This window comes from Protopterus annectens, chromosome 7.part0 (genome assembly GCF_019279795.1).
Source record: "Protopterus annectens isolate FY-2018-M chromosome 7.part0, PAN1.0, whole genome shotgun sequence".
In the NCBI taxonomy this organism is placed as follows: domain Eukaryota; kingdom Metazoa; phylum Chordata; order Ceratodontiformes; family Protopteridae; genus Protopterus; species Protopterus annectens.
This window is the reverse complement of record NC_056739.1, coordinates 1,394,021,573-1,394,045,770: the sequence shown is the minus strand read 5'-3', so window position 1 is coordinate 1,394,045,770 and position 24,198 is coordinate 1,394,021,573. Positions and strand designations below refer to the sequence as shown.

The window sequence follows — 24,198 nt, the reverse complement described above, 5'->3', positions numbered from 1 at the left end:
AGCGATTTTTAAATTCAGAAATTTTAAAAAGTTTAAGCACAGTTTTCTGCCTTGTAGTTCACAATTATTCTAAAGTAGTGAAACTTTTCTACTGCTAAAGGGTTTTTAACTTTTTGAAGCAGCATCTCCAGCTATTTCATAGCTATGCAACACTGATGTGCATGCATTTCCTATTACAATATCCTTTCAAATACTAGTATTACCTTTCTATGTACGTAGTTCAAAATACCAGAGCAAATTGAATCTGATTTGCAAATGTTAAGTTCTCTATACAATTCTTTTAGTGCCTTATTTTAGATTTTGCTCTGTAATTTTGTAAGCATTTCTTATAGCATACATTCCCCAACTGCTTGTCTTAAAGCCCATTCAAAATACATTTCTGAAAGTAACTTTGAAAAACAGCTTTGTGAACTCTTCAAAAAGCATTCATCTTTTCACAGAATTCACTAATATTGGTAGATGCACCAACAGCATGCCATGCAACATTTTTCAAAGCCCTTTTTTCATCAACACTGGTTAACAGAGTGCCATAATACACTATTTAATCTTTTAAGTTTGCAGAAATTTTTACCAGGCATCTGCTGTATTGCACGATTTACTGGATTGTAGCACAGGATAAATTCACAGATGCAAAAAGTTTCCTTTTGAAAAGTAGTACCCTCCAATGTTTCATGTAGAACTAAGACTTGCGTTAATTAACAGTTCCACCAGCTTATTAAGGCTTAGCTCAGAACATACTGTGCAGTTACCAATTCTGAATCTGCTTTCATCTGCTTTGTACTGTTTAACCTTCCTTATATTGAGAAAACTCACAATTGCTTGGGTTGCTTCTCTTATAACATAGTTTGTAAAATATTTGTTACAACAAGACTTTTCAATACACTCCTTTCACAAAGGCAACTTAATCAATTCAATATGTAATTTCGGCATGCAACTTTAATAGGTATAACGATTTCAGTATGGATTAGGCAACCCTTCTGAAATTCCTGCAACAAATCATTTATCAAAATTCAGTAGTGTCTGCCAGAATACAGCCATCTCACTTGCACCATTTCTTGGAAAAGTTTATGCCAATGTATTGTAAAAGGGATTTTTTTTTCGAAAAATGAGTAACTGATTCAGTAAGGATAATGCAGTTTCTGTCCTTGCCATGGAATAGTAGAATAGCACTTCATCCTCACTCCAATACAAGAAGGTCACAAGAGTTTGCCAGCACAGTCTCCAAGGGTTTAATGGATGTGCAAAAGATTAAGTATCTTGGGTTCTTGTTCATAAGTAATGGTAGAAGAGAATCATGTGACTGACCAGAATATTGATGCAATGGTGACAGTACTGTAGGCATTGTAGTGGACTGTGGTAGTGAAGTAAGAGCTAAAGTCTGTCCCCTGTCTTTACCTGGGTTCCATTCAAGTGGTCTATCACTTTCTCTAATCACAAGTGTTCTCACTGATCTAATGATATTCTCCAGTATATTCTGCCAGTTATAAATATTGTAATTGGTAACATTTATGATTTTTGATCACTGCTATTACTTTCTTATAGATATGTAAGTAGTATTACAGTTTGCGTCATCCAATGTGTTGGATTGTGCAAGTTGGTGGTGCACTTCCAAAATTGTTATTTATAAGCTAGGTGGTGTGGGGATACAGGGGAGATTGTTCCCATATGAAATGTATTTATTTTGAGTTATGCTGGGTTAGACGAAATGTGTTTCGATCAGTTGTGTTAGATCATATGTATTTAGATATTGTGATATTACATTAAATAATATTCACTCCTTTGCCTATGGTCATAAACTCTGTGTATTGACCAGGAAGATGAAACCATGGATATGAGTGGTAGAAATGAGGTTCCCTCACATGATATCTGAGCTCATTCTCTTTGATAAAGTGATGTGCTGAGCAGTCTGGGAGGATCTAAAATCAGAAGAGTCGGTCAAGGTGGCGTCAGCATTTATTGAGGCATACTAAACACAGCCCAGTAGGAGTAGGCCCCAGTGCAGATCCAGGACATGCTGGAAGGATTATATCTTTTTAGCTTGTCTGGGTATGCCCTGGCTTTCACAAGATGAGCTGGATGTTGATGCTGGTGATAGAGAATTTTGAATCTACACTGGTTATCTTAGGAGGTTTAGAAAATGCTTGGATGAATGGATGGATAGATGGATGGAGAGAAAAATTTCCTTTTTACTAATCTGACAAATATGCACTCCTGATCTTGTTTCTAATCACTGGAGTTTACATTGCTATTGTAAGATCAGGTTTCATTTAAAAGTATTTTGTTAGACAAAAATACAGTATTCTGTTGGCATAAGTCTAGAACTGCAGCCATATTAAAGTAGGCCTTCACAGTGTGGATACAGTTTCAGTGAATGCACTTTTAAAATAACCTTCAGTCAAGAGTACTGATCAGAACAGAATATGCAGTATATTGAGTATAAACACATTTTGTTTGTATGACACAAGGCTTAGGAACCAAGGCTAAAGAGGCATGTAGAAACTTACAGGGTTTTTGTAGTACTAGGAGATAATTCAGACAGTCAGTTAAGTTAGTTCATTTTGGACTGATATGCAGAAAGTCATTGCAGTACAGACACTCGAGTGCAAAGGTCAGGTCAAATATCCCATTCCAGAATATTAATGATATTCAGGAGGATAGTGCCAAAGTCATGGACATAATTATTAGAATATGAGTGCAGAAGCTACAGACTATTTCAGTTTATCAGCACTGTTTTTAGAGACAGTTTTCAGATATTGTTGACCTCCACTGTGCATAATGCAACATTCTGCAACTGAACTACAGTATATGCAGACTTGGCACATAAAGGAGAGACTGGCACCTGTTCAGCACAGTTCCTGGTAATTAACAGATAAAGACACTCATTCCAGCCTCATTCCAGTTATTTCCACTTAATTCCAGTATTCTACAGTCATATCAGTTCTTAAAGCTATCAATTTGATTTTCTGAGAGAAGAAACCAATATTTCCCTATTTGCCTTTTTCTAAATATCCCACCTAGTTTAAGGGCTCTTCTCCAAGACATGTAGGTATAGGCCTGTACTATTTGATGCGGTTCACCAGTATCCACTGACTCTAAAAGTCTGATTTCTGCTCAAGCTATTCATCAAGACCATTTTGAACTGTTTGATATTAAGCACACTATCTTCACTAATACCATGTACAGTCAGTAATTCTGGGAATACTATCATGTCTGCTACTTGCCTGTGATCCCTTCCTCATTCTCAGTCCAGCTTGTATTGTTGTTCATTTCTCCAGCTAGGGTATTTCACATTTTGCAGCACACAAGTCTCCCAGTTGTCACCGAGTGTTGCAGTCTCCTGTGTAACATCTGGATCTTAGGCAGCCAATATTGAAATGCTGTAGTATTTTTTTACTGTTCTGTTCTGTTAAAATATATACTGGCTTTGTCAGAATCTACCTGATAAATGAGTCCTGGCTCTGCTGTCAGTATTTGAGTAATGGCTTTTATTTATAGTTCTTATCAAATCATAATACCTACCTCTGCAGCTTTAATTTCTCTGTGGTTATTACTTATTATACTCACACATAAAAATACATACTCCATTTGAGTCATATGAAGCATAATTGATGATATCCTATGGTATACTGGCATTCAGAATGTTGTGAATAATTCCACTTATTCTGTTGAAAAATATAAACAAAATATAAGCAAACAAAAAAATAAATAAATAAAACCTTGCAGCTCATTTACAAGTAGACTACATTTTTATCTCAATAGTCTTTCTCTTTTTCGCAGATGTCCTTCATGATGCCCTTACTTCAGTGCCATTGTATCTGCCACAGTGCATGGAATTGCCCGAGTAGACTATGGGTGTTTGCTGATGGCCTGTGAGGTGGGTTAAATTGGACTATTGAGATGAAGGTGTAAAGCCAGGTTGCCTAAATTGCCATAATTCCCGAAAAGAGTTAATTTTTTATGATTTTCTAGTGCAGAGAGATGGATGCATAATGATACAATGGCAAAAACCTTCCATTTGACCTCATTGCTTATTCATCAGATACCTAATAGAATTAAAACTTGGTCCTCTGGAAAACATCAGTCCAGCATAATTTACTCAATCCTTATTAGGAAGATTATCGTATGCTCCATCCTCAGTGGTACAGCGGTAGCGTTGTTACATCACAGCAACAGGTTCTCCTGTTCGATTCTCAGCTGGAGTGCCTTCTGTGTGGAATCTGCATATCCTCCACGCAGTTGAGTGGCCTCCGAAAGACATGTATGAATGGGCGTGCCTTCGCTGAAGGTTGGGCATCGGGCTGGCAACTCGGCATCATAAAAATCGACTGCCAATCATTAGCGGACCAGATTTCCGCTGTGGCGACCCCTAACCGGGAAAAGCCGAAAAGACAAACATTGTATGCCCCATTTGCATAACTGATAGAATGCAAAATGGCAGACTTACTGAATAATGTCTTATACTGTGCAAACAACAGTTAGAAACTAAGTATGATATTTGGTTGTTAAAAGTCTTATGTTCATGGCTGGAAAGTCATTTTTTTATCCATTCATTTTTGATGCCCAGTTTGTCATACTCCAGTCATGGGGGAACTGGAGCCTATCCTGGCACTCAGCAAGGTTAAAGTAAAGAACCAGTCCTGAACAGGATGTCAGTTTATCACAGATGTGAAAGAAAATTATTTGATTATTGCAGTTTGGTAACCAGGTAGGTAGGCTGGTCAAATGACCCTTTTCAGTCAAGACCTGAGCTCAAGAAGATCACCAGAACAGAAACAATATGTAAGAAATTAAGAATAGCAAACAGCAGTACAATACAGAATAATCACTAGTTCTAACAATGTGAACAATTATTTACACAGTGATTGCCACTTGTTACTAGAGAGATTAGAGATTACAATAATACTCTGGAATTATGGTTATTGCCTTTAATTGAAGAAATTCTGTGCTTACTGAATTGTAGATTATCCAGCACCTCGGAAACATTTACAGGCAATTTCTTGTTTGAGATGCTGTTTTAGTTTTGGTTTGAATTTTCTCATGAATTCTGTGACCTTACCTCTGTGGGAATTATAAGACTAAAATAAAGAGTTACAGTGAAGAAAAGTCTGTAATAAAAATATGTTATTCTTATCACAATGAAAACTTTAACTTCTGACATGAGACATCTGATGCCACGTCAGTTATTATAACAAATAAAACTAAAATTTACATTGTGTGGGGCATATTTTGCAGCAATGAGTCAGCATTATAAATGTATTTTTACAAAATTAAAGCAGTACTAGTGCAGGAATTAAAATCACTAGCCATGCAGATATGGCCAGAACATATTATGTTAAGACATAATAAAAGTTGTTTCACATTGTACATGCAGCACTTAAGTTTTCCTCTTCTTCAAGTCTTGTCCCTGAGGTTAAAGTATTTTTCCTGACGAATACTTAACTAAACCACCAATAACAGTAATGAAAAAAAATAATGAGGCATGCAGATGGCAAAGTTATACCTTAATAGCATTTTTGCACCTCCAAATTATACCCATTGGTCACCCACAAGATTTTCCCTGACTAGATACAATTCCCATTTATATTCTGCCCATCTTTACATTCACTAAGAGTTCTTCAGTACTGGGCCTTCACTATTTTTTGATGTTTCATTCACTTTTTAACCTAATTATTTCCACTCGCTGATAAAACAAAGGACTTAGTTCCTCGGGCATTGTAAATCTCCATCAGGATTCATGGTTTTCTTTGTTTAATAAGTAAACAAACCACAGACTGTATTATAATGCCTGACAATTAATGGAAGGCAGGCACAGATAATAAATTGCCTTTTTGTTATGCTCACGTTTTTACCTATTCTTTTTAAAAGTGTTTTTTTTTGTTAAACAATCACAGTAAGTAGCCACATTTTTAAATTGTCCTACAGTGTTTATTCTGTAATTTTCTTGAGGTATACTTATTCTACCTTAAATTAATTAGTTATTTTACAATATATGAAGATTGCATTTACCTTTCGTAATCTACCTGGTGGGCTTATAACAGAAATTCTTCTTGATGTGCGCCGTGATCTCAGCACCACATTTTTACCATTTATCCTTTTGGTTTCTGCTTCCATCACATCAACATCTAATTGTATAGTTGCTGTTTTGAAAGAAAAAGAAAACATTTAAGCACATGAGCATCATTTTAGTATATGTATAATCAAAATGGGGACAATAACAGACTCTTGGTCAGTTTTACTCTTTTAGTCACATTATACAAGAAAATAGTTTACCAAAAACAGTATGATGCAGAAATAAGGAAGTTGGTTGAGCAAAATCTGGAGTCACTCCTGAAGAGCAGTAGCAAATTAAATGAATATTGGATGTATTTAACTGTTTTACTTTCAGAAATGCAGAGTTACTCTGTTGCATGATCCTAAACAAAATAGTTCACATGCCATATTCATATATATATATATATATATATATATATATATATATATATATGTATATATATATATATATATATATATATATATATTTATATATATATATATATATATATATATATATATATATATATTCCTGTTTGCACTTATTTTTAAAATCGTTTTTTTCTCAAAACTTGCATTTTATCTGTCTTTGGCCTAGCACTCTTGTGTGGGGTCATTTACTGCACTGTTATAACTTGTTGATACTTGTTAACCTCTGCTATCTCTGAAAAACAAAAACAAAAAATTTTGTTTTTCCCCACTTTTCTGAGATTTAAAAAGTTCAGTTACAGGCTTGCTGTTCTTGAACTGTTTGTAAGTTTCTGTGAGGCCACTTTTTGCTTGGGCTAAAGGAAAGTCTCTCTGTTGATCAGTGGCAGTGAAAAACATTGAGCAGCCTGCCTGCCCCTGTGGGAGTGGTTACTGACTTGAAACTGTAGTTTTATTGGCCATTTTGGGTCAATTCCAAAACTCCTTCATCTTCCTCTCTTAAAACCCTCTTTTGCGCGGTTTTGCGCATTTTTGAGCATAGCGCAACAATGGGCAGTGCCGCCTAATTGGGTTTAAACTATTCCTGGCTCCACAAAATCTGCTCTTCACTTTTTCCCTTAGAACTGCTCTATCTCTCAATTTAAACACCATATTCTCATTCTAAGGCCCTTCACTGGTCCAATTAAGTAATCCTACAAGTTAGCACTATTAAACCATAAGCACTACATACTCTTATACTCTCTACGATTACCCTGTCCTCTATTGGTCCATCTTAAATTCAGTTTCCCTATTACTCTAGGATGTCCAAAGGTCAGTCAATGGTTTCCTCTCCAGTCCAGCTGTTGAATCTGGGAATTTTGAGGCAATGTTACAACTGTCTCATGTACACGGACAACCCTCTCCTCCTCCAAACAGGTTCAAATATATGTGAGAGATGCAGCTATTTAGCCAAACTGGAGGCTGAGCTCTCTCATCTCAAAACTGGTGTAACCAGTCAGGAGGAGAAGGTAACCTCACACAACACAATTCCAGTATCACATAGTCCCACCACATCAGCGAACCAAACACATAAATACACAAAAACATACTCGGAGGCTCTAAATAAAAATCTACCTAAGCAACAGAGACCTCCAAAGCAGACATCCAAGCAAACGCTACCTCAAAACAAAACACACACGACACATAACCCACAAAGTCAGTGTGCCAAGCAGCCACAGCCCTTAAGGCTGAATAACACACCTGATACTCTTGTTATAGGTGACTCTATTGTCAGACACACTGACGTCCCGCTCACCAGGCTGAATAAAGAGAAGGTCACGGTGAGCTGCCTGTCGGGTGCTAAGATCCAACACATAACGCAAGCACTCAGGTCACTCCAAAGCAAATACAAATATGACTCAGTCATTGTAAATGCTGGTGTGAATGACCTGAGACGTACCTCCCTGGACTACATGACAAGAGACATAGAGGAGCTCTCTGATCATGTAGCCCAGGCTGGTATGACCCTGACCTTGAGCAGCATCTTACCCTCACCTAGAATGATGCCACAGTACAAAGACAAAATGATCGATTTTAACAATTGGCTAAAATTTTGGTGTCATTCAAAGGGGATCCAGTGTCTGTCAGCCTGGGATGACATGCTCGACAAGCCACGTTGCTTCGCTAGGGATGGCTTGCACCTGTCACCACTGGGATTTCGGATATTGGCAAAGGCTCTTGCCACCCCCATAGTGCCTTTTTTAGGCAAGGCTCAAAAGTCAAACCCACCCCCATAGACAGCACAAGGAACAAGAAACTAAGGGTAATGCTGCTAAACGCCAGAAGTCTTAACCTCAAGATGCACGAACTCGAAGCTCTCCTCAGTATGGAGAACATCGATATCTGTGCAGTGACAGAAACCTGGTTCAAGGCTCCAGAGAGCACCCCAGCACTACCAGGCTATACCTCATATCATGCTTTTCAGCCCCAAAACCTGGACTGAACAACAAAAGGAGGGGGAGTTTCCATATTTATTAAGGATATCCACACCTCCAGGTTAGTGGCATTGCACGAAGTATCGGAGACCATCCATGTGCAACTAACAGCGGGCAAGACTGCTTTTCAATTTACAGCATCCTACAGACCACCCTCTCAAAGTCAGGAATCCCATTCGGCTTTCCTGAAAACATTGGAGAACATGAAGATCTCTCCGAACACCATTATATTGGGTGACTTCAACTACCCAAACATTTACTGGGAGCACTACTCAAGCCCCAGCACCTTAGCCCAAAGATTCCTGGAAATTATAAACTCAAATGCTATGGAACAACTAGTCACCACTCCCACAAGAGGGGACAACATACTAGACCTGATCATTACCAACATGGGGACTCTATGCTCCACACCAGAAGTATATCCCTCATTGGTAAGATCAGACCATAAATTAATTTCACTGGATGTCCACATCCCGACCCCACCCCCAGCCCAGAAAACTACAGTGAAAAACTTTTCAAAAGCGAACTTCTCACTTCTCAAAACCGAAGTGGAATCCTTCAAGGCCCCAGGGCCAGTGGAAACTACAGCCCAAACTGCAGAATCCTATATAAATGCATTCTATGGACATCTCCAGGAATGCATGGATCATGCTATCCCAAACAAAACCAAGACCCAATAATCCAAAGGCAGGTGTCCAGTCTGGTGGACCCCTGCCATAAATAAACTGTGCAACAGAAGGAGGAAGCTACTACATGATAGAGCAAAATCCCTAATAGGGAAGGCATCTCTGATCAGTACTAGCAAAAAATTACGATCCCTCATAAAATCCTCCAAGGCCAGCTTCGAGAAAAAAATTGCACAGGACACCAAAGACAATCATAAGGCTTTTTCAGTTATGTTAGAAACCTGGGATGCAACTTCCAGACTTGTTCTGAGTTGATTCTAAATGACAAAAAATACACTGAACCCACAGACATCGCCAATATCCTGGCAGACAGGTTCAGTGCAAACTTCTCCACCCCTCCCCCCCAAAAGAGCAAGTATCTATCCCGGCAGAGGGCTGCCTCCCAAACATCTCAGATGCTCAGGTGAAGGCTGCCCTCTCCAAAGCAAAAAACACTGCTTCCATGGGACCAGATGGTGTCCCAGGTTGCGTCCTACATGAACTACAAGAGGAACTAATCCCTCAAATAAAACAGCTATACAATCTCAGCCTCACTACAGGATATGTGCCCACAGAATGGCGTACAGCAACAGTGGTCCCACTCCACAAAGGTGGAGCCTCTAAGGACCCTGGAAACTACCGCCTCATAAGCCTGACTAGCTTAGTCTGCAAGGCTATGGAGGGGATCATCATGGAGCTCATAAACAAAGACATTGGGGACCTACAGACACTAGATCCTACCCAGTTCGGCTTTGTCAAGGGCAGATCCTGCCTTTTGAACCTGGTTGACTTCTTTGAAACAGTCACCAAAGCCATAGATGAAGGGAAGGTAGTCCACACAGCCTATCTGGACCTTGCAAAGGCATTTGACACAATACCCCACTTGGGCATCATAGATAAGCTATCCAGCTTAAATATAAACCCCTATGTCACAAGATGGGTTGCAAACTGGCTCAAAGACAGAACCCACAGAGTGAGAGTTGCTGGAGTCATGTCAGACTCGAAACTGGTCACAAGTGGCGTCCCACAGGGTTCTGTCCTGGGACCACTCTTGTTTCGGTATATACTTTTCCGAGGTACAGGCAGATGTGGGAGGACTATGGCTCACCAAGTTCACAGACGACTGCAAACTGGGCGCCATAATCAACTCTCCAGCTGACACAAACATCCTTCAAAAAGGTCTCACAGAGACATATAACTGGTGCCAGCACCATGGTTTAAAGCTAAATGCCAAAAAATGTATAGTCATACCCTGTGGCAAAAACAATGTGCCCACAAATTACCACATAGGCGGAAACTCATTAAGTACAGAGAAAGTTATTAGGGACCTGGGGACCCAAGTTGATAGCAATTTCTCCTTTGAAAACCACATTGCCAAAGTGGTTAGAAAGACCTTCTACATAGCCCACCTCATCACGAAGGGTTTCACATCTAGATCAAGAGAGGTAATCGTGCCCCTTTATTCATCCCTCATCAGGCCCATCATAGAATACAATGCCCCTTTTGGGATGTACCTTACCCGACACCTGCAGCAATTAGAAAGACCCCAAAAGTATCTCACCAAGAGGATCAAGGGTCTCAAACAGATGCCATATGCTGCTCGGTTAAAAAAACTCCAGCTCTACTCAGTTGCATACCACCTACTTCAAGGCGATCTATGCCTGACATACAAAGCTATGTCAAATCCAGAATTAATGGACATGCTCCACCTCAGTAAATCTAAATCCCTTAGAGCCACACGCTCGAGGGACTTGAACCTCAGCACAGAAATAAATAGAACTTGCTGGAGGGACAGGTTCATAACCCAGAGGCTCCCTTCGCTCTGGAATAGAATTCCAGTTCATGTGAGGCAGAGCACCTCACTGAATCTCTTCAAGAAGAATCTCGATAAGTGGATGGGGGATCGTAGGTTTGTCCCAGGGATTACTCCTGTGTCACTATTAGACAGAGGCACAGTAAACTAAACCTTAAAAAGGGCACAGTATACACAAATCAAGGAGTGGCGTAAGCCATACAGAATCGGGCTAGGCTTATAATTGCCCCAGGGCAGATAGCCTAGTATGAACCTATGAACCTATGAACGTATTTCCCCGAAAATAAGACCGGGTCTTATACTCTTTCCCCCGCTGAAATAAGCACTAGGGCTTATTATCAGGGGATGCCTTATTAACCCCCCCCCCGTACAACAATCTACATTTATTCATGTACAAAAATCAACATTTATCCATGTACACAAATTGAGAATTATTTAGTACTTTTCTATTATTGGACAACAGTTCTAAGTAACGCGTTAACAGTTCTGTGAGAATTCTACATAAACTGCAACAAACATTTCAGCTTCAGAATATCTACACCTTGGCTTTCACTGTGCAATATTTCATGCTTAACAGAAAGTGCAGAAAAATCTCAATACATGTGTATTGGAGGAGGGGAATAAAACTGAAAGCAGAAGCATTCCATTCTGTTGCCCCGATAATGGAAAATTTATTCAAATACAGTCATGTCATCTTCTTCTGGAACATTGTCATAAGTCTCCAACACCTGAATTCCGGCCTGAATTTCTTGTGACTCCATTTCCTGTAGAACCATTGGCCCCAATCTGTCATGCCTAGCAAAAGAGCTCTCCTTAAATGAGCACTGCTTGTCCAAGTAGCCTGCTTGTAGTGCCTTGGCAACACAGCTGTCAGTGATTTTATCCCATGAATTTTTCAGAGTCATGACCTCTTGCAGGCTAGGCTTCACAAAGTTTTCATTTTGATTTCTCTCCATTCTATTTTCAATATAGTCATTGAGTTCCATGTGCAAATGGTCCTTGAATGGCTTGTTTATTGCAATATCAAGAGTCTGGAGATAGGCAGTCATTCCTGCTGCAATCATTATTTGACCTATTCTTTTCTGTGCAAGGAAGTTCTTCATGTCTTTAGCGCGGTGAGTACTGGCTGGATCCCAGACTAGCAGACCTCTTTTGCCACCTCACAAAACAAATGGCAGCATTACATCGACCCACTTCCTTATAACTGCTTGTATGCACTAGGCTTTTTCGGTTTCAAGAATGTAAATGCCTGAAACACGTTCAGTCTTATCTTTCTTGCCCTTACTAATGATTAGAGGTGGGGTTTTCTTTCCATCTAGATGAATTGCCAAAATACAGGTAACATGTGCACTCTTGTAACCAGTGGATGGAATGTAGATTGACGAGGCACCCCTCTGATCAATTGTTTGAGATCCTTGGCCCATAAACACTGCAGTTTCACCCACAGCAATCATGCTGGAGAGTTGTTATTTAGAAAAGTCAATGCCATCAACAAAGGACTTGAATGCAAGTGCACGTTTAATAACTTCAGTATCTTCCAGCTTGAACAGTGTTGTTGATCTTCTTAGAGACAGTTCATATCGCTGAAGGAAGCCATACAGCCAGTGTTGTGATGCTTTGAATTTTTCTGGGGATATTTCTAACTGTGGTGCCATTGCAAGGGCAAATGCTTGAACATCAGCACTGCACACAACCGAAGCCTTTGCGCTCCTGGTAGCAATCCATTCACCGATGATGTCTTCCAGCTCAGGAAATAATGGTTGCCAACCTGATCCACACTTGTACTTCTTAGCATTTCCCTCATCAGCCTGTTTACTGAGGTAATCATACGCTGCATGCCATTTCAGACCATTCAGAGATCTAACTTCTTCTCTTTGCAGAAAGCCATCAGATTCTTTCCCTGGGAGTCCTCCATGATTCCTTTCTTGTACTCAATGGAATAGTTCTTTCTTTTTGCACTCATCTTGTCTAGGGGGGGTTAATTGAAGACTTATGAGACCGGAGTGGCAACACAAAATGGCGATGGTTAAGAAGACACAACCACAGCCGTTTGTTATCAAGTGCGCACGCTTTACGCGTGTTGTCTGTACTTTGACCAATCAAAGTACACCTGCCAGTGTTTATGGGCCAAGGATCTCAACCGTCAAGTGTGAGTGATGATTAGGGTTACAGTAAGAATTGTGGAGGACTTCCAGGGAAAGAATCTTACGACTTTCTGCAAAGAGAATAAGTTGGGTGTCTGAATGGATAACCTAAGTCAACAGATGTCAATAATATTATTTTATAATTCAAAACGTCCATCATGTTTTGTTGACGATCTTAACTGGGGCTTATTTTTGGGGTAGGGCTTATTTCATGACCACCCTGGAAAACCATGCTAGGCCTTATTCTCTGGTTAGGTCTTATTTACAAAGAAATACAGTATATATATATATATATATATATATATATATATATATATATATATATATATATATAGTTCCCATTTATAATCTCAAAATACTGAAATCTCGAATTTCAGTATCTCGAGACCATAAAGGTGAATTTTTAAAATAGCAAAAGTGCATAATTGTGAATTTGAATATTTCAAATTTGTGGTTATGACTTTATGCTACGTTATGTGCTGTGTTTTGTGTGGATGGTGTCCGGTGTTGTGTGTGGATTTAGGTGGAATTTAAGGTAAGTGAGTGTTTTGTAAGGGTTTTGGATTGGAGTTTGAGTGTATGTGAGTGTGTTTGTAAGTTGTACGTGTGGGTTAGGGTAGGCGGATAAAAGTATGAGTGTGTAAGTGTTGGATGTGTTGGTGTTTGTATATGTGTAGTGTGTGTGTGTGTGTGTGTGTGTGTGTGTGTGTGTGTGTGTGTGTGTGTGTGTGTGTGTGTGTGTCTGTGTGTGTGTGTGTCTGTGTGTGTGTGTTTGTGTACGAGGGACTGTAGAAATGTCTGGGTGTGAGTTTACTTTCTTTTTCTGTTTGTGCGATCTCAGTGTTAGTATATATAAGTAGGGGTGGTGTGGGGGGGTGCAGGGGGGCTTGCCCCCCTGCTTATTTGTAGTGTAGGTTTGTGGATGTGTGGTGTTATGTTTTTGTGTGTTTTTTCAAAATTCGCAGTTTTGGGCTCTCAGTGTTTTGTGGATTCACCTTTATGGTTTTGAGATACTGAAATTTGGGATTTCAGTATTTTGAGATTATAAAGGGGAACTATATATATATATATATATATATATATATATATATATATACGTGAGTGTGTGTGTGTGTGTATATGTGTGGAAGTTAAAAGTATAGCACAATACCATGCTCGTGGATGATGTCAACATCATAATCTACATGTACTGTTTTACAATGCAGACTTTTTTTTATGGGATAGTGATGGGCATGACCATGGAGTTTTCTTGCTGTTTATGCCTTTATGAGCAGCTGGTACTACTGTCTACAACTTCAGGTACCTTTCTTTGCTGGCTTTAAGTGGTGTAAAATGAGTACTACATGCTCTCCAGTAACATTTGAGGCTCATCTGTATGAATGCAAATTAAGGCCATCTCACAAGGTACAGCAGAACTGGTAAGTACGTAATTGATGAAGTCTAATTATACTTAGCATACGTAAATAGCTGGTGGTGTGCGGTCTATTGAGAATATCATATGACTTATTCACTACAAATAATAATGTGTGCTGCACAGATCAGAAGTGTGGAAAGTACAGTAAATGAACAAGGACTGGGCCTAACACTGAAGTGTAATGCACTATACTTCTCGTGAATAACACTAGAGATCACTGTTCAGCTAGCTTTACATAGCTCTGCCTGCAGAGTGATTGTAAGTCTTTGATAAAAATGTTGATTTACTGGAGCAAGTTTGATCGGTAAAAATCATCAGGAGCGACAATACTGGAATCAGTAAAACATAGGGGTGTTGGTCACCACATGAGACAGGAAAACATTAACAAAATAATATAACTTAAGGTCAGGCATATATTTATCAAGCAGAAGAAAAGTTGTGGATAGCAATTAATAAAGAGCTGAAGGATTTTATCTCAGAGGAGAAGACAGCAAAAGTCAAGTGAGATAAGCTGATTCTTCTACTTGAACAAGGTGGTTTGGGATTACCCGATTTAAAGGGGTGCCTCATAGTTATACCGTTAAGGCTCTTATATAAAGTATAAGCAGAAACCTATAACTCAAAGTGGAAAGGGATGATGATGAAACAGGGGGGAAGCTCAAAAACAAGGAAAGACTGGAATTTTTGTTGCAGATTCTTAAGGAGAATAACAATAACCATATAGAATATTATATTCGCAAAGTTGCATAAAGTACTCTAAGAACTAAGCTAACACGGGAATGGAGGAAGTAGATTCTGCTGATAGGGATGACTGCAATTAGGGATACAGACAATAGGCAAGAAGGGGCTGAAAGTTATTGGAGAAAACTGGCAAAAGAACCAAGGCATTGGGAGAAAGTAATTATTGAGGGAAAGGTAATAGGATAGAAGAGGCCAAACATTTATTTAGAGTGCAGGCTAGAGATTGCCTGCCCCATCAAAGATTGATGTATCAGAAGGAAATAGGGGGATCCTAAGTGAAAGCCCAGCACTGGCAGAGTTTTTAGTAGGATCTAGAACAGAAACTGCTGTTAAAAAAGCAATCATTAGTAAAGCATACAGAATATTACATGATAACTATAAGAATCAATCAGAGAAAGTTAGAAAGGATTGGGAAGAGATACTCAATAAGCAATTCACAAAGAAACAATGGGGAGATATATGTATGTTTTCCAAATATGCGACAAAGTCTGGAAGATTTAGGATCTTTGCTTGGAAGTGTTTACATAGGTATTTTTATACCCCCAAGTAGACTCCAAATAATTTTTTCTCAGATAGACAGCAAATATTGGAGGTGTGATTGGAAAGAAAGAAGTAATTGGGGACATATTTTCAGAGAGTGTAATGAGTTGGCAGACTTTAAAGGTTCCCTGCAGACTGCTCTGTCAGAGATATTGGATAAGCAAATTAGTGTAACTAAGGAAATTATTTTTTTTTTAGCTATGATACAGAATTGGAATTCCTAGACATAGTAAGTCCTTGTTGAGTCTAATTATGGTGACTGCCAAAACAGCAATTACTAGAAAATAGAAATCAAAGTCAAAACCAACTTTACTAGAAGTGGTGAATGTAGTAACAGAGATAAAACAACCGGAACTGGGATCTATAGAAAAGAGTAGGAACAAATTACATAGAAAAAATGGGAATTGTGGGAACAATATATGCAGAGGAGGGATGAGGTTTAAAACAAGGCAGGATTTGAATGAGCACTGTAATATTTGAATGACAATGACTGGATAGATGTATAATGTTTGCAAATAAATTTATGCCGATATAGTTTGTGATGTATAATGATTGCAACTAAAATTATGTCAATACTGTTTTTTTTTCATTTACATAAATTTATGATTGTTTATGTCGTATGTGATAATTTAATAAAGGGGTTTCTTGTTTAAAAAAATAATATAACTTACATACTTTGAATGAGAAGACTAATGCAGAAGATGATATGGAAAATAACAGTGGAAAAACATTGATGTAAATACTTCACCTGCTCCAACAAGAAAACAAAATAACAGAGTAAAGGAACAACCAGACATTTTCAAAGAGATTAAACAAAAGCTCATCTTAATTTCATAAAGTTGATATTAAATTGAAAGACTGGAGGGGGATTAAGGCATAGAGATAGAGAGAGAGGGAGAAAGAGAAATATTAGCTGGAGTCAAGGTTAAGATTCTGGCCATTAAATCCTGCCAAATTGTGGATTACCTTTATTGGCCAGATAGGTCTCACTGGGTTTATAACCCTTTTCTAGAAAGACTTGATGTGCTATTTATGCTGCCTGTTAAAAATTTGCCCACAATACCAAGGTAATTCACATCATATTCATCTACAACTCACAAGGGATCTTTAACCTTAACCTTCATCTAGCCTTAGTACCGGACATAAAGGACTATATAGCTTAGTAATGCAGACCCTTTCTTATACTACCCTACAGGATCAGCACTGGTATGCTCATCTAAGTTCCTGGTGAGAACTCTGAGTCCAAATGCCTTCTAAACTTCCATAAAAGGCAGGTGTGCAACCTGATGAGCCATGGACATGGACGTATAATGGTCTTTTTGGCTTGTTAACTGCAAAACTGACTGCAGGCATTTTAGATCCATGAAAATACCCTAGAGATCTACATTTACAAGTAACATGCATCATCTTTAGTCTGTGCAGTTCTTGCATGTTGATAAATTATTAACAAAAAAAGAATACCCCCATAGCAGCAGCTGGCTGAAAGAAATCATCTTTAAATCATACAAAATAACACTCAAAGTTTAAAAAGAAGCCTTTTTAATGAACTAAAGAGGAAGTGCTTTCATCCAAAAGGAGTTTATCAGACTCTTCAGATCATGATTATAATTAGTTACTAAACATAAAAGGATGCAACAGTCACGGACTTTGTATAATAACCTCAGTGATATACTTACCGTAAATTCAAGTGAGAGTGCACAGTAGTTATGTAAAATTCTGTATTAATATTGCTGAATAACAGTACAATATAAATAGAAATGATGTTTGTACATCTGAGCTGTAATTGTAACTAGTTTAGGTGTTATTTCTGCAATTTCTATCTTTCAAGCTAGGACATAGCAGGAATCAGGATACCAGTTTTGCAAGTAAGTAATAACAAGTTATGTCATTTGGTTTATGATTTGATAAAAGCATATCTATGATCCATAATAAGACATGCAGTTTGTTTGTGTCTTTCGGCTTTTCCTGGTTAGGGGTCGCCACAGCGGAACTCCGGTCCGCTAATGATTGGCAGTAGATTTTTATGTGTTGGTTTGCCGGGCCTAACGCACAACTTTCAATGAAGGAACACCCATTCACGCATGTCGCCACACAGAAGACGCTCTAACTGAGAATCGAACGGGCAACGTCTAACTGTGAGGCAACAATGCTACCGCAGCACCACCAAATAACATAATAAGACATGCAGTACTTGCTTTAAATACGAGTCTATATTATATAGATGAAAAATCAAAATGTCGAACGCTGACATGAGAATAAATGCAGAAATTCAAAATCGCTATTGTGGGGGGCTGTGCCCCCCACACCCCCCACTAAATATATATTCTAACTCCAAGATCACACTACAGTGAGGAAAGGGCAAATATTCTGATCCTCACTGTACTGTGATCCAAATAAAATAAACATCGACTTCCTGCATTTATGCTCATGTGAGCGTTCAACATTTTGACTTTTCGTCAATCTAAAGTAGACCCCTAAATACTTTAGAATCATGGTGGATTTTTGTAGTATATTGTGAGGAATATATGTCTTTACATATTAGAGAGCTCACAGACAGGAAATGCATGTGATGTGGTACACCTCTTTCCCAGAAGAGAGTTACAGTAAATACTTCATGGAGTCTGGTAACACAGAAACAGTTTCTGTGCCTTTACTGAACATCCTGACAAACATTAAAGTGGTACTTGATATCAAAACTATTAGAAATGGAAAGTATATTCATTTTTCAAGTTGTGTATTGTTCTTCAGAGAAGAAATATTATTTGCAGTTTGAAATGAGTTTGGGCAGGATTCACAATGGCTTGCACGGAGTCTAAGAGCCGTGTAAGACTCCATGCAGCCATCGCGATCCAGGAACAGCCCGAAATCCCGTGTAAGAGAAAGCTAAAATGACTCTTACACGGGCAGGGCGTGGATATGCTAATCACCCCACTTGCAGCCGAAAGGCATGCAAATGAGGTAGATTAGCGATCCACGAAGCTGAAACCAGCCCGTGTAAGAGTCATGTTAGTTGCAGAAATGTACTCAGTTGACAACTGAGTACGTTACTGCAAATAACACAACGGAGCCATGACAGCTCCAAATAAAGTGTGCAAATGTTACAGACAGCATGCTAATGGCCAAATATGTGGCCATTGGCATGGTAAACCGATGCAAACATGAAAATTTTTTTTTTCCGGAGATCGGCGATGTTTAAACGCAGCGCAGCCCCACGCAAACGGGCTGCGCTATATAAAACTGAAAATGAAGGTTAAAAACCCACAAATGTGGGTTTTATGTAATGCATGGATTTGCAATGCAGGGACTAGCAGACCAAAAACAACATGGCCACCGTCTAGTGGTTGCTAAGGGGGGAAACTGAGTGTAAGACATGTAACTAAGCATTAGTAGGCAATCCTATGTAAATGAATGGTAGGATAGTGAATCACACTGTCACATAGCAAATGAGCACAGTCCGTGTAGTGTAAGAGTTAGATAAGGGGGAGTAACAGAGTAGGGGATAGGTGACATCACAGGGGGGAATGTCAGGAAGAAAGCAAGCTCATTGGAGCAAAGTGGTATGTGAAACATATCAATCACACAGCAGAAAAAGAGGAGTGTCAACAGATAAGCATGGGAAAGTCAAGAAATGGAAGGTGTACACTGTGGCCAACACCAAAGTTTCTTGCTGTACGTGCATGCGCGCGTGTGCGCGCTGGGAGGCAAGAGTAATACAGAGTGCGCGCGTGTAAGGCAGAGTAAGCATGTAGGAGCCTGTGTAAAGATATATAAACCTGTTTGCGCTGGTGTGCGCGCGTGTTAACCTGAATAAGCAGATTCTAGTCCGTGTAAGCATGTGTGCGCGCGTGGTAGCCACTGTGAACGTGTTTTTCGCTGGTATGCGTGCTGCTCCCCCCTGAGGAAACAGAGAGGAAAAGGAAGCAGGAGAAATAGTAGGAAACTAGAAGGGAATACCTGTAGAGGTAGCAGGTGAAAACAATTAGAAGCAGGCAATTACACAGGCAGAATACAAGCCCAGCCCAGCACTTAAAACACTGCAAACAGCATTGCAGTATGTTTCTCTCAAGAGATACTGCAAGACAGGAGTAAGCTAGTAGAAGTGAAAACTGAAAAAAGCTGCACTCAGACCAAACATGCTAGGGGCTGCTATAGCTGTCATAAGGAGACATAGGAGACTTGCTGAGGGTGGTGACAATGGAAATGCTGCCAGGCAACCCACAGTGAGGAGACAGAGAAGAGTGTACAGGCCCAGGGTCACCTACCAGGGGTTACATGAGCTGGAGATAGTGGAGCGCTATAGAGTGGACAGAGACCTCCTGCGGCAAATTGTCAAGCTGAGCAGGCCATGCCTCACACACAGAACCAACAGAGGGGAACCCATCCCAGTGGAAACTAAGGTATGTGTTGGCCTAAGAATACTAGCAACAGGTACCTTCCAGAGACCAACTGGTGATATGATGGGGATATCACAGGCATCAGCCTCCAGGGTACTGCACCAGTTCCTGGATGCCATGTCAGCACATGTCGGTGATCATGTATATTTCCCCAATGCCCGTGAGGTATTGGCCAGCAATATGCGTCTCTTCCAGCAAATAGCGGAATACCCTGGGGTAGTGGGTGCAAAAGACTGCATGCACATATGCATCAAAGCACCAGCCGGTGAGCGGGGTAGGGTCTACAATAACCGCAAGGGCTTCCCCTCCATCAACTGCTAGGTCGTGTGTGATGCCCAGGGCATAATAATGAATGTGTGTGCTGGCTGCCCTGGGAGCTACCATGATTCCCATATCTGGCATTTGACGCAGCTGTACCAGACATTTGCCAGTGGGGACATCCCACATGGACACCTAGTGGGGGATGCAGGTTATGCACTGGAGCCGTGGCTGATGACACCCATCAGAAACGCACACACACCTGAACAGGAACGCCATAATGAGGCACATGCACAAACATGTAATGTAATAGAGCGTGTGTTTGGGCTGCTCAAGTCACGGTTCCGGTGTCTGGATACATCTGATGGAGCCTTGCAGTACTCACCAACTCCATGTACCCAAATTGTCATGGTATGTGCTATGCTACATAATATGATCCTGCGAAAACAGCTGCAGCAGGACCAGCATAGGGCCGGGCCAAACAGCCCCCCACCATTGCCAAGGCCATCACAGGCAGAGCGTGACTCGGAGGAGGAACAACCTGAGCCTGCCCCAGTAGGCAGAAGGAGGCGTGCCCCGTATGCCCTGGCCTTGGCAAAGAGGCAATGCATAGCACATACACTGGCTCAGTAGGAACCCTGGGAATGATACCCCTCTCTGACTCACTCATATAGTAACAGGGATGCCTAAAATGACATAACCTGCTCTCAAACATGTACAGGGAGTGTAGTATGTGCATCTGACAGAGGCAGCCCTGCAGCACCACCTGAGGCATGATTGCCATGTGTTAAGCAATGTAACACCATGTACTATATGCAAACATGAAGACCCAACCTAACATCTCACCCTCACCAAGCATGATGCCACACTATGAAAACAACAAGATCAAGTACAATAATTGGCTGAGGTATTGCTGTTAGCAAGGGGGAACACATGGCTGACAGCCTGGGCTGACATGCCAAGCAAGACATGATGCCCCACCTGCTAGGGATGGCACGCACCCAGCACACCTGGCTGTGTAGATACTGGCAAAGGCTGCTGTCACCCCCACTGTGCCTGGAATAGGTAAGTCTGGAAACACAAACCCACCAACATAGGTAGCACAAGGGATAATAACCTGGACGTAATGCTACCCAATGCCAGAAGTCTAACCTGCAAGGTGCATGCAGACCAAACCCAACACAGCATGGAGAATGGTAATATGTGTTCTGTAACAGAAACCTGGGCAAGGCCCAGAAGAGCACCCTAATACTACCAGGTTATGCCTCATACCATGCTCTACAGCTCCAAAACATGGAACACACGACAATAGGAGTGCGGCTACCAGTAATTATCAAGAATAACCACACCCCCAGGTTGGTACCACAGCAAGAAGCAGCATGGACTATCCATGGGCGAGTAACACTGTCTCAAACTGTGTACCTGTTTGAAGCCTGTTACAGACCCCACACACAAACCCAGGTACCCCAGCCAGCCTTCCTGAAGACACGTCAGAGTATGAATGTCCCAACAAATACCAAACAAGGCACACACAAAGTATGACATAGGTGGCAATCCATTATGTATGGAAGAAGTAGTCATGGACCTAGGGACACAAGTGGACGGTAGCCTGTCATGTGACACACACATTGCCAAGGTGGCCAGGAAGACCTGCTATATTGCCAACCTTAATATGAAAGGATGCACATGTAGAGCTACAGAGGGCACTGTGCCCTCATACCCTTCCCTTATCAGGCCCATACGTGACAACTATGCCCCAGTCCGCATGTACCTTACCTTACACATGCAGCAGTCAGAAAGACCCCAAATGTACCCCACCAACAGGATAAAGGGTCCAAACATTGGACATCTGCAGCCTGGCTGAAGAAACCACAGCCCAATTCAGAAGCATACTGCACAGTCAGAGGTGATGTATGCCTGATGTACAAGGCCATGCCCAATCCAGAATGAATGGTCATGCTCCACTGCAGAAACCCCAAATCCAGCAGACACACCACAGTGAGATATCTGAACCTCTACACATAGATTAATAAGATGTGCTGGAGGGACAGATCCATAACCCAGAGGCTGAGGACACTCTGGAACAGAATCCCAGTCCATGATAGGCTGAGCTCCACACACAAACTCAACAAGAGAAATCCGTTGACGTGCATAGGAGATAGCAGGTGTACACTGGGGGCCATCCCTGTGTCACATCTAGGAAAGTAAACCCTACGTGGGCATGATCTGCACATTGCAAGGGGTGTTGAGACCCACACACAGTCTGTCTGTGCTCAAACAAGGCCAGGGCAGATAGCCTAGTATGAACCTATGAACCTATGATGATACAAATTGTGCAGGACACAAAGGATTATTACGCAGCTGTCCTACCTGATGGTAGGAACCATGGTGGTAATCCACAGATATGCTCTGCAGCACTCTAATATCACAAACAATACACCAAACCCACACACATTGCCAACATCCTACCTAACAGATTCTTTGCAAACTCCCAACCAGCACCTACTGCCAAATATCTATCCCAGGAGAGTGCTGGCCCCCCGACATTGCAGATGCTGAGGTAACAGCCAGCATCCACAAAGCACAGCACACAGCATCAATGGTACCAGATGGTGTCCTGGGTTGTGTCCAACAAGTACTGTAAGAAGAATGCAACAGCAAATAGCATTACTGTGCACTATCAGTCCTACCATAGGATATGTACCCAAAGAGCGGTGTACAGCAACAGTGGTCCCACACCACAAAGGGGGTGCCTGAGTGGATACTGAAAACTATCACCCCTCAACCCCGAATATCTAGGTTGGCAAAGTAATGTAGAGGATGATCATGGATCCTATGAATAACGAGATTGGGTACCTACAGACATTGGACCCTACCCAGTGTGGCTGTCATAGGGCAGATCCTGACCCGTACACATGTCTGACTCATGTGAAACATGCACCAAGCCCAGTGATGTGGGGAATGTCGATCACACAGCCTATCTGGACCTTGCTAAACCCTTCCCTACAATACCCTAGTTGGCGGTACAGATAAGCTCACCAGCCTAACTATAAACCCCTATGCAAGTAGATGGGTTGCAAACCAGCTCAAGGATAGAACTGACCTGGCAGGCATGCTGAAGCCATGGCAGACTGCAAACCAGGTACAACTGGCATCCCAAAAGGCATGGTCCTGGGATCCCTCTTGTATGTATATATGTCACATAGGTACAGGCCAACATGGAAGGACTCTGTCTGAACAGGTTTGCAGAGGACAACAAACTGGCCACCATATTGGACCCTCCAGCTGCCACAAGCAACCTACAAAAGGCACACATAGAAACACACAAGTGGTGCCACAGCCATGTCAACAAGCTAAATGCAGAATAGGGTATAGTCAACCCCTGTGGAAACACAGTACATGGCCAGAAATTACCACATAGGTGTTAACCCAGTAAGTACATCAGGAGCAATAAGAACCTGGGGACACAAGGTGACACATATCCTGCATGTGACAACCATGTGTCTGTAGTGGTTACAGAAACATACAATGTACCCACCTAATCATGAAAGTAAGCACAGCTTGGTTAGGGTAGGTCAATGTGCCTCTCCAGTCATCCATCAGCAGCCTCACAATTGTGTACAATGGCCCTTCAGGGATGTACCGTAGCAGACACCTGCAGCAACTGGAATGACCACTCAAATACCCCACCAGGAGGATTGCAGAGCTGTAACAGATGCCATGTGTCGCCTGAGTAAAGTAACTGCAGCTCCACACAGTGCCACACTGCCTGGCTGGAGGTGAACTGTGCCTGATGT

The 24,198-nt window shown here is 41.1% G+C and overlaps 1 protein-coding gene across 1 annotated transcript in view; it reads right to left on the bottom strand.

The window, feature by feature from the left end:
* The window catches only part of CCHR7.PART0H3orf49 (chromosome chr7.part0 C3orf49 homolog), a 220,296-nt gene that overhangs the window by 92,670 nt on the left and 103,428 nt on the right, over window positions 1-24,198 (bottom strand). Inside the window, exon 3 of the mRNA XM_044076403.1 lies at window positions 6,007-6,137. Within this exon, the coding sequence (XP_043932338.1) occupies window positions 6,007-6,137 (131 nt within the window). The remainder of the gene's footprint in view (window positions 1-6,006; window positions 6,138-24,198) is intronic.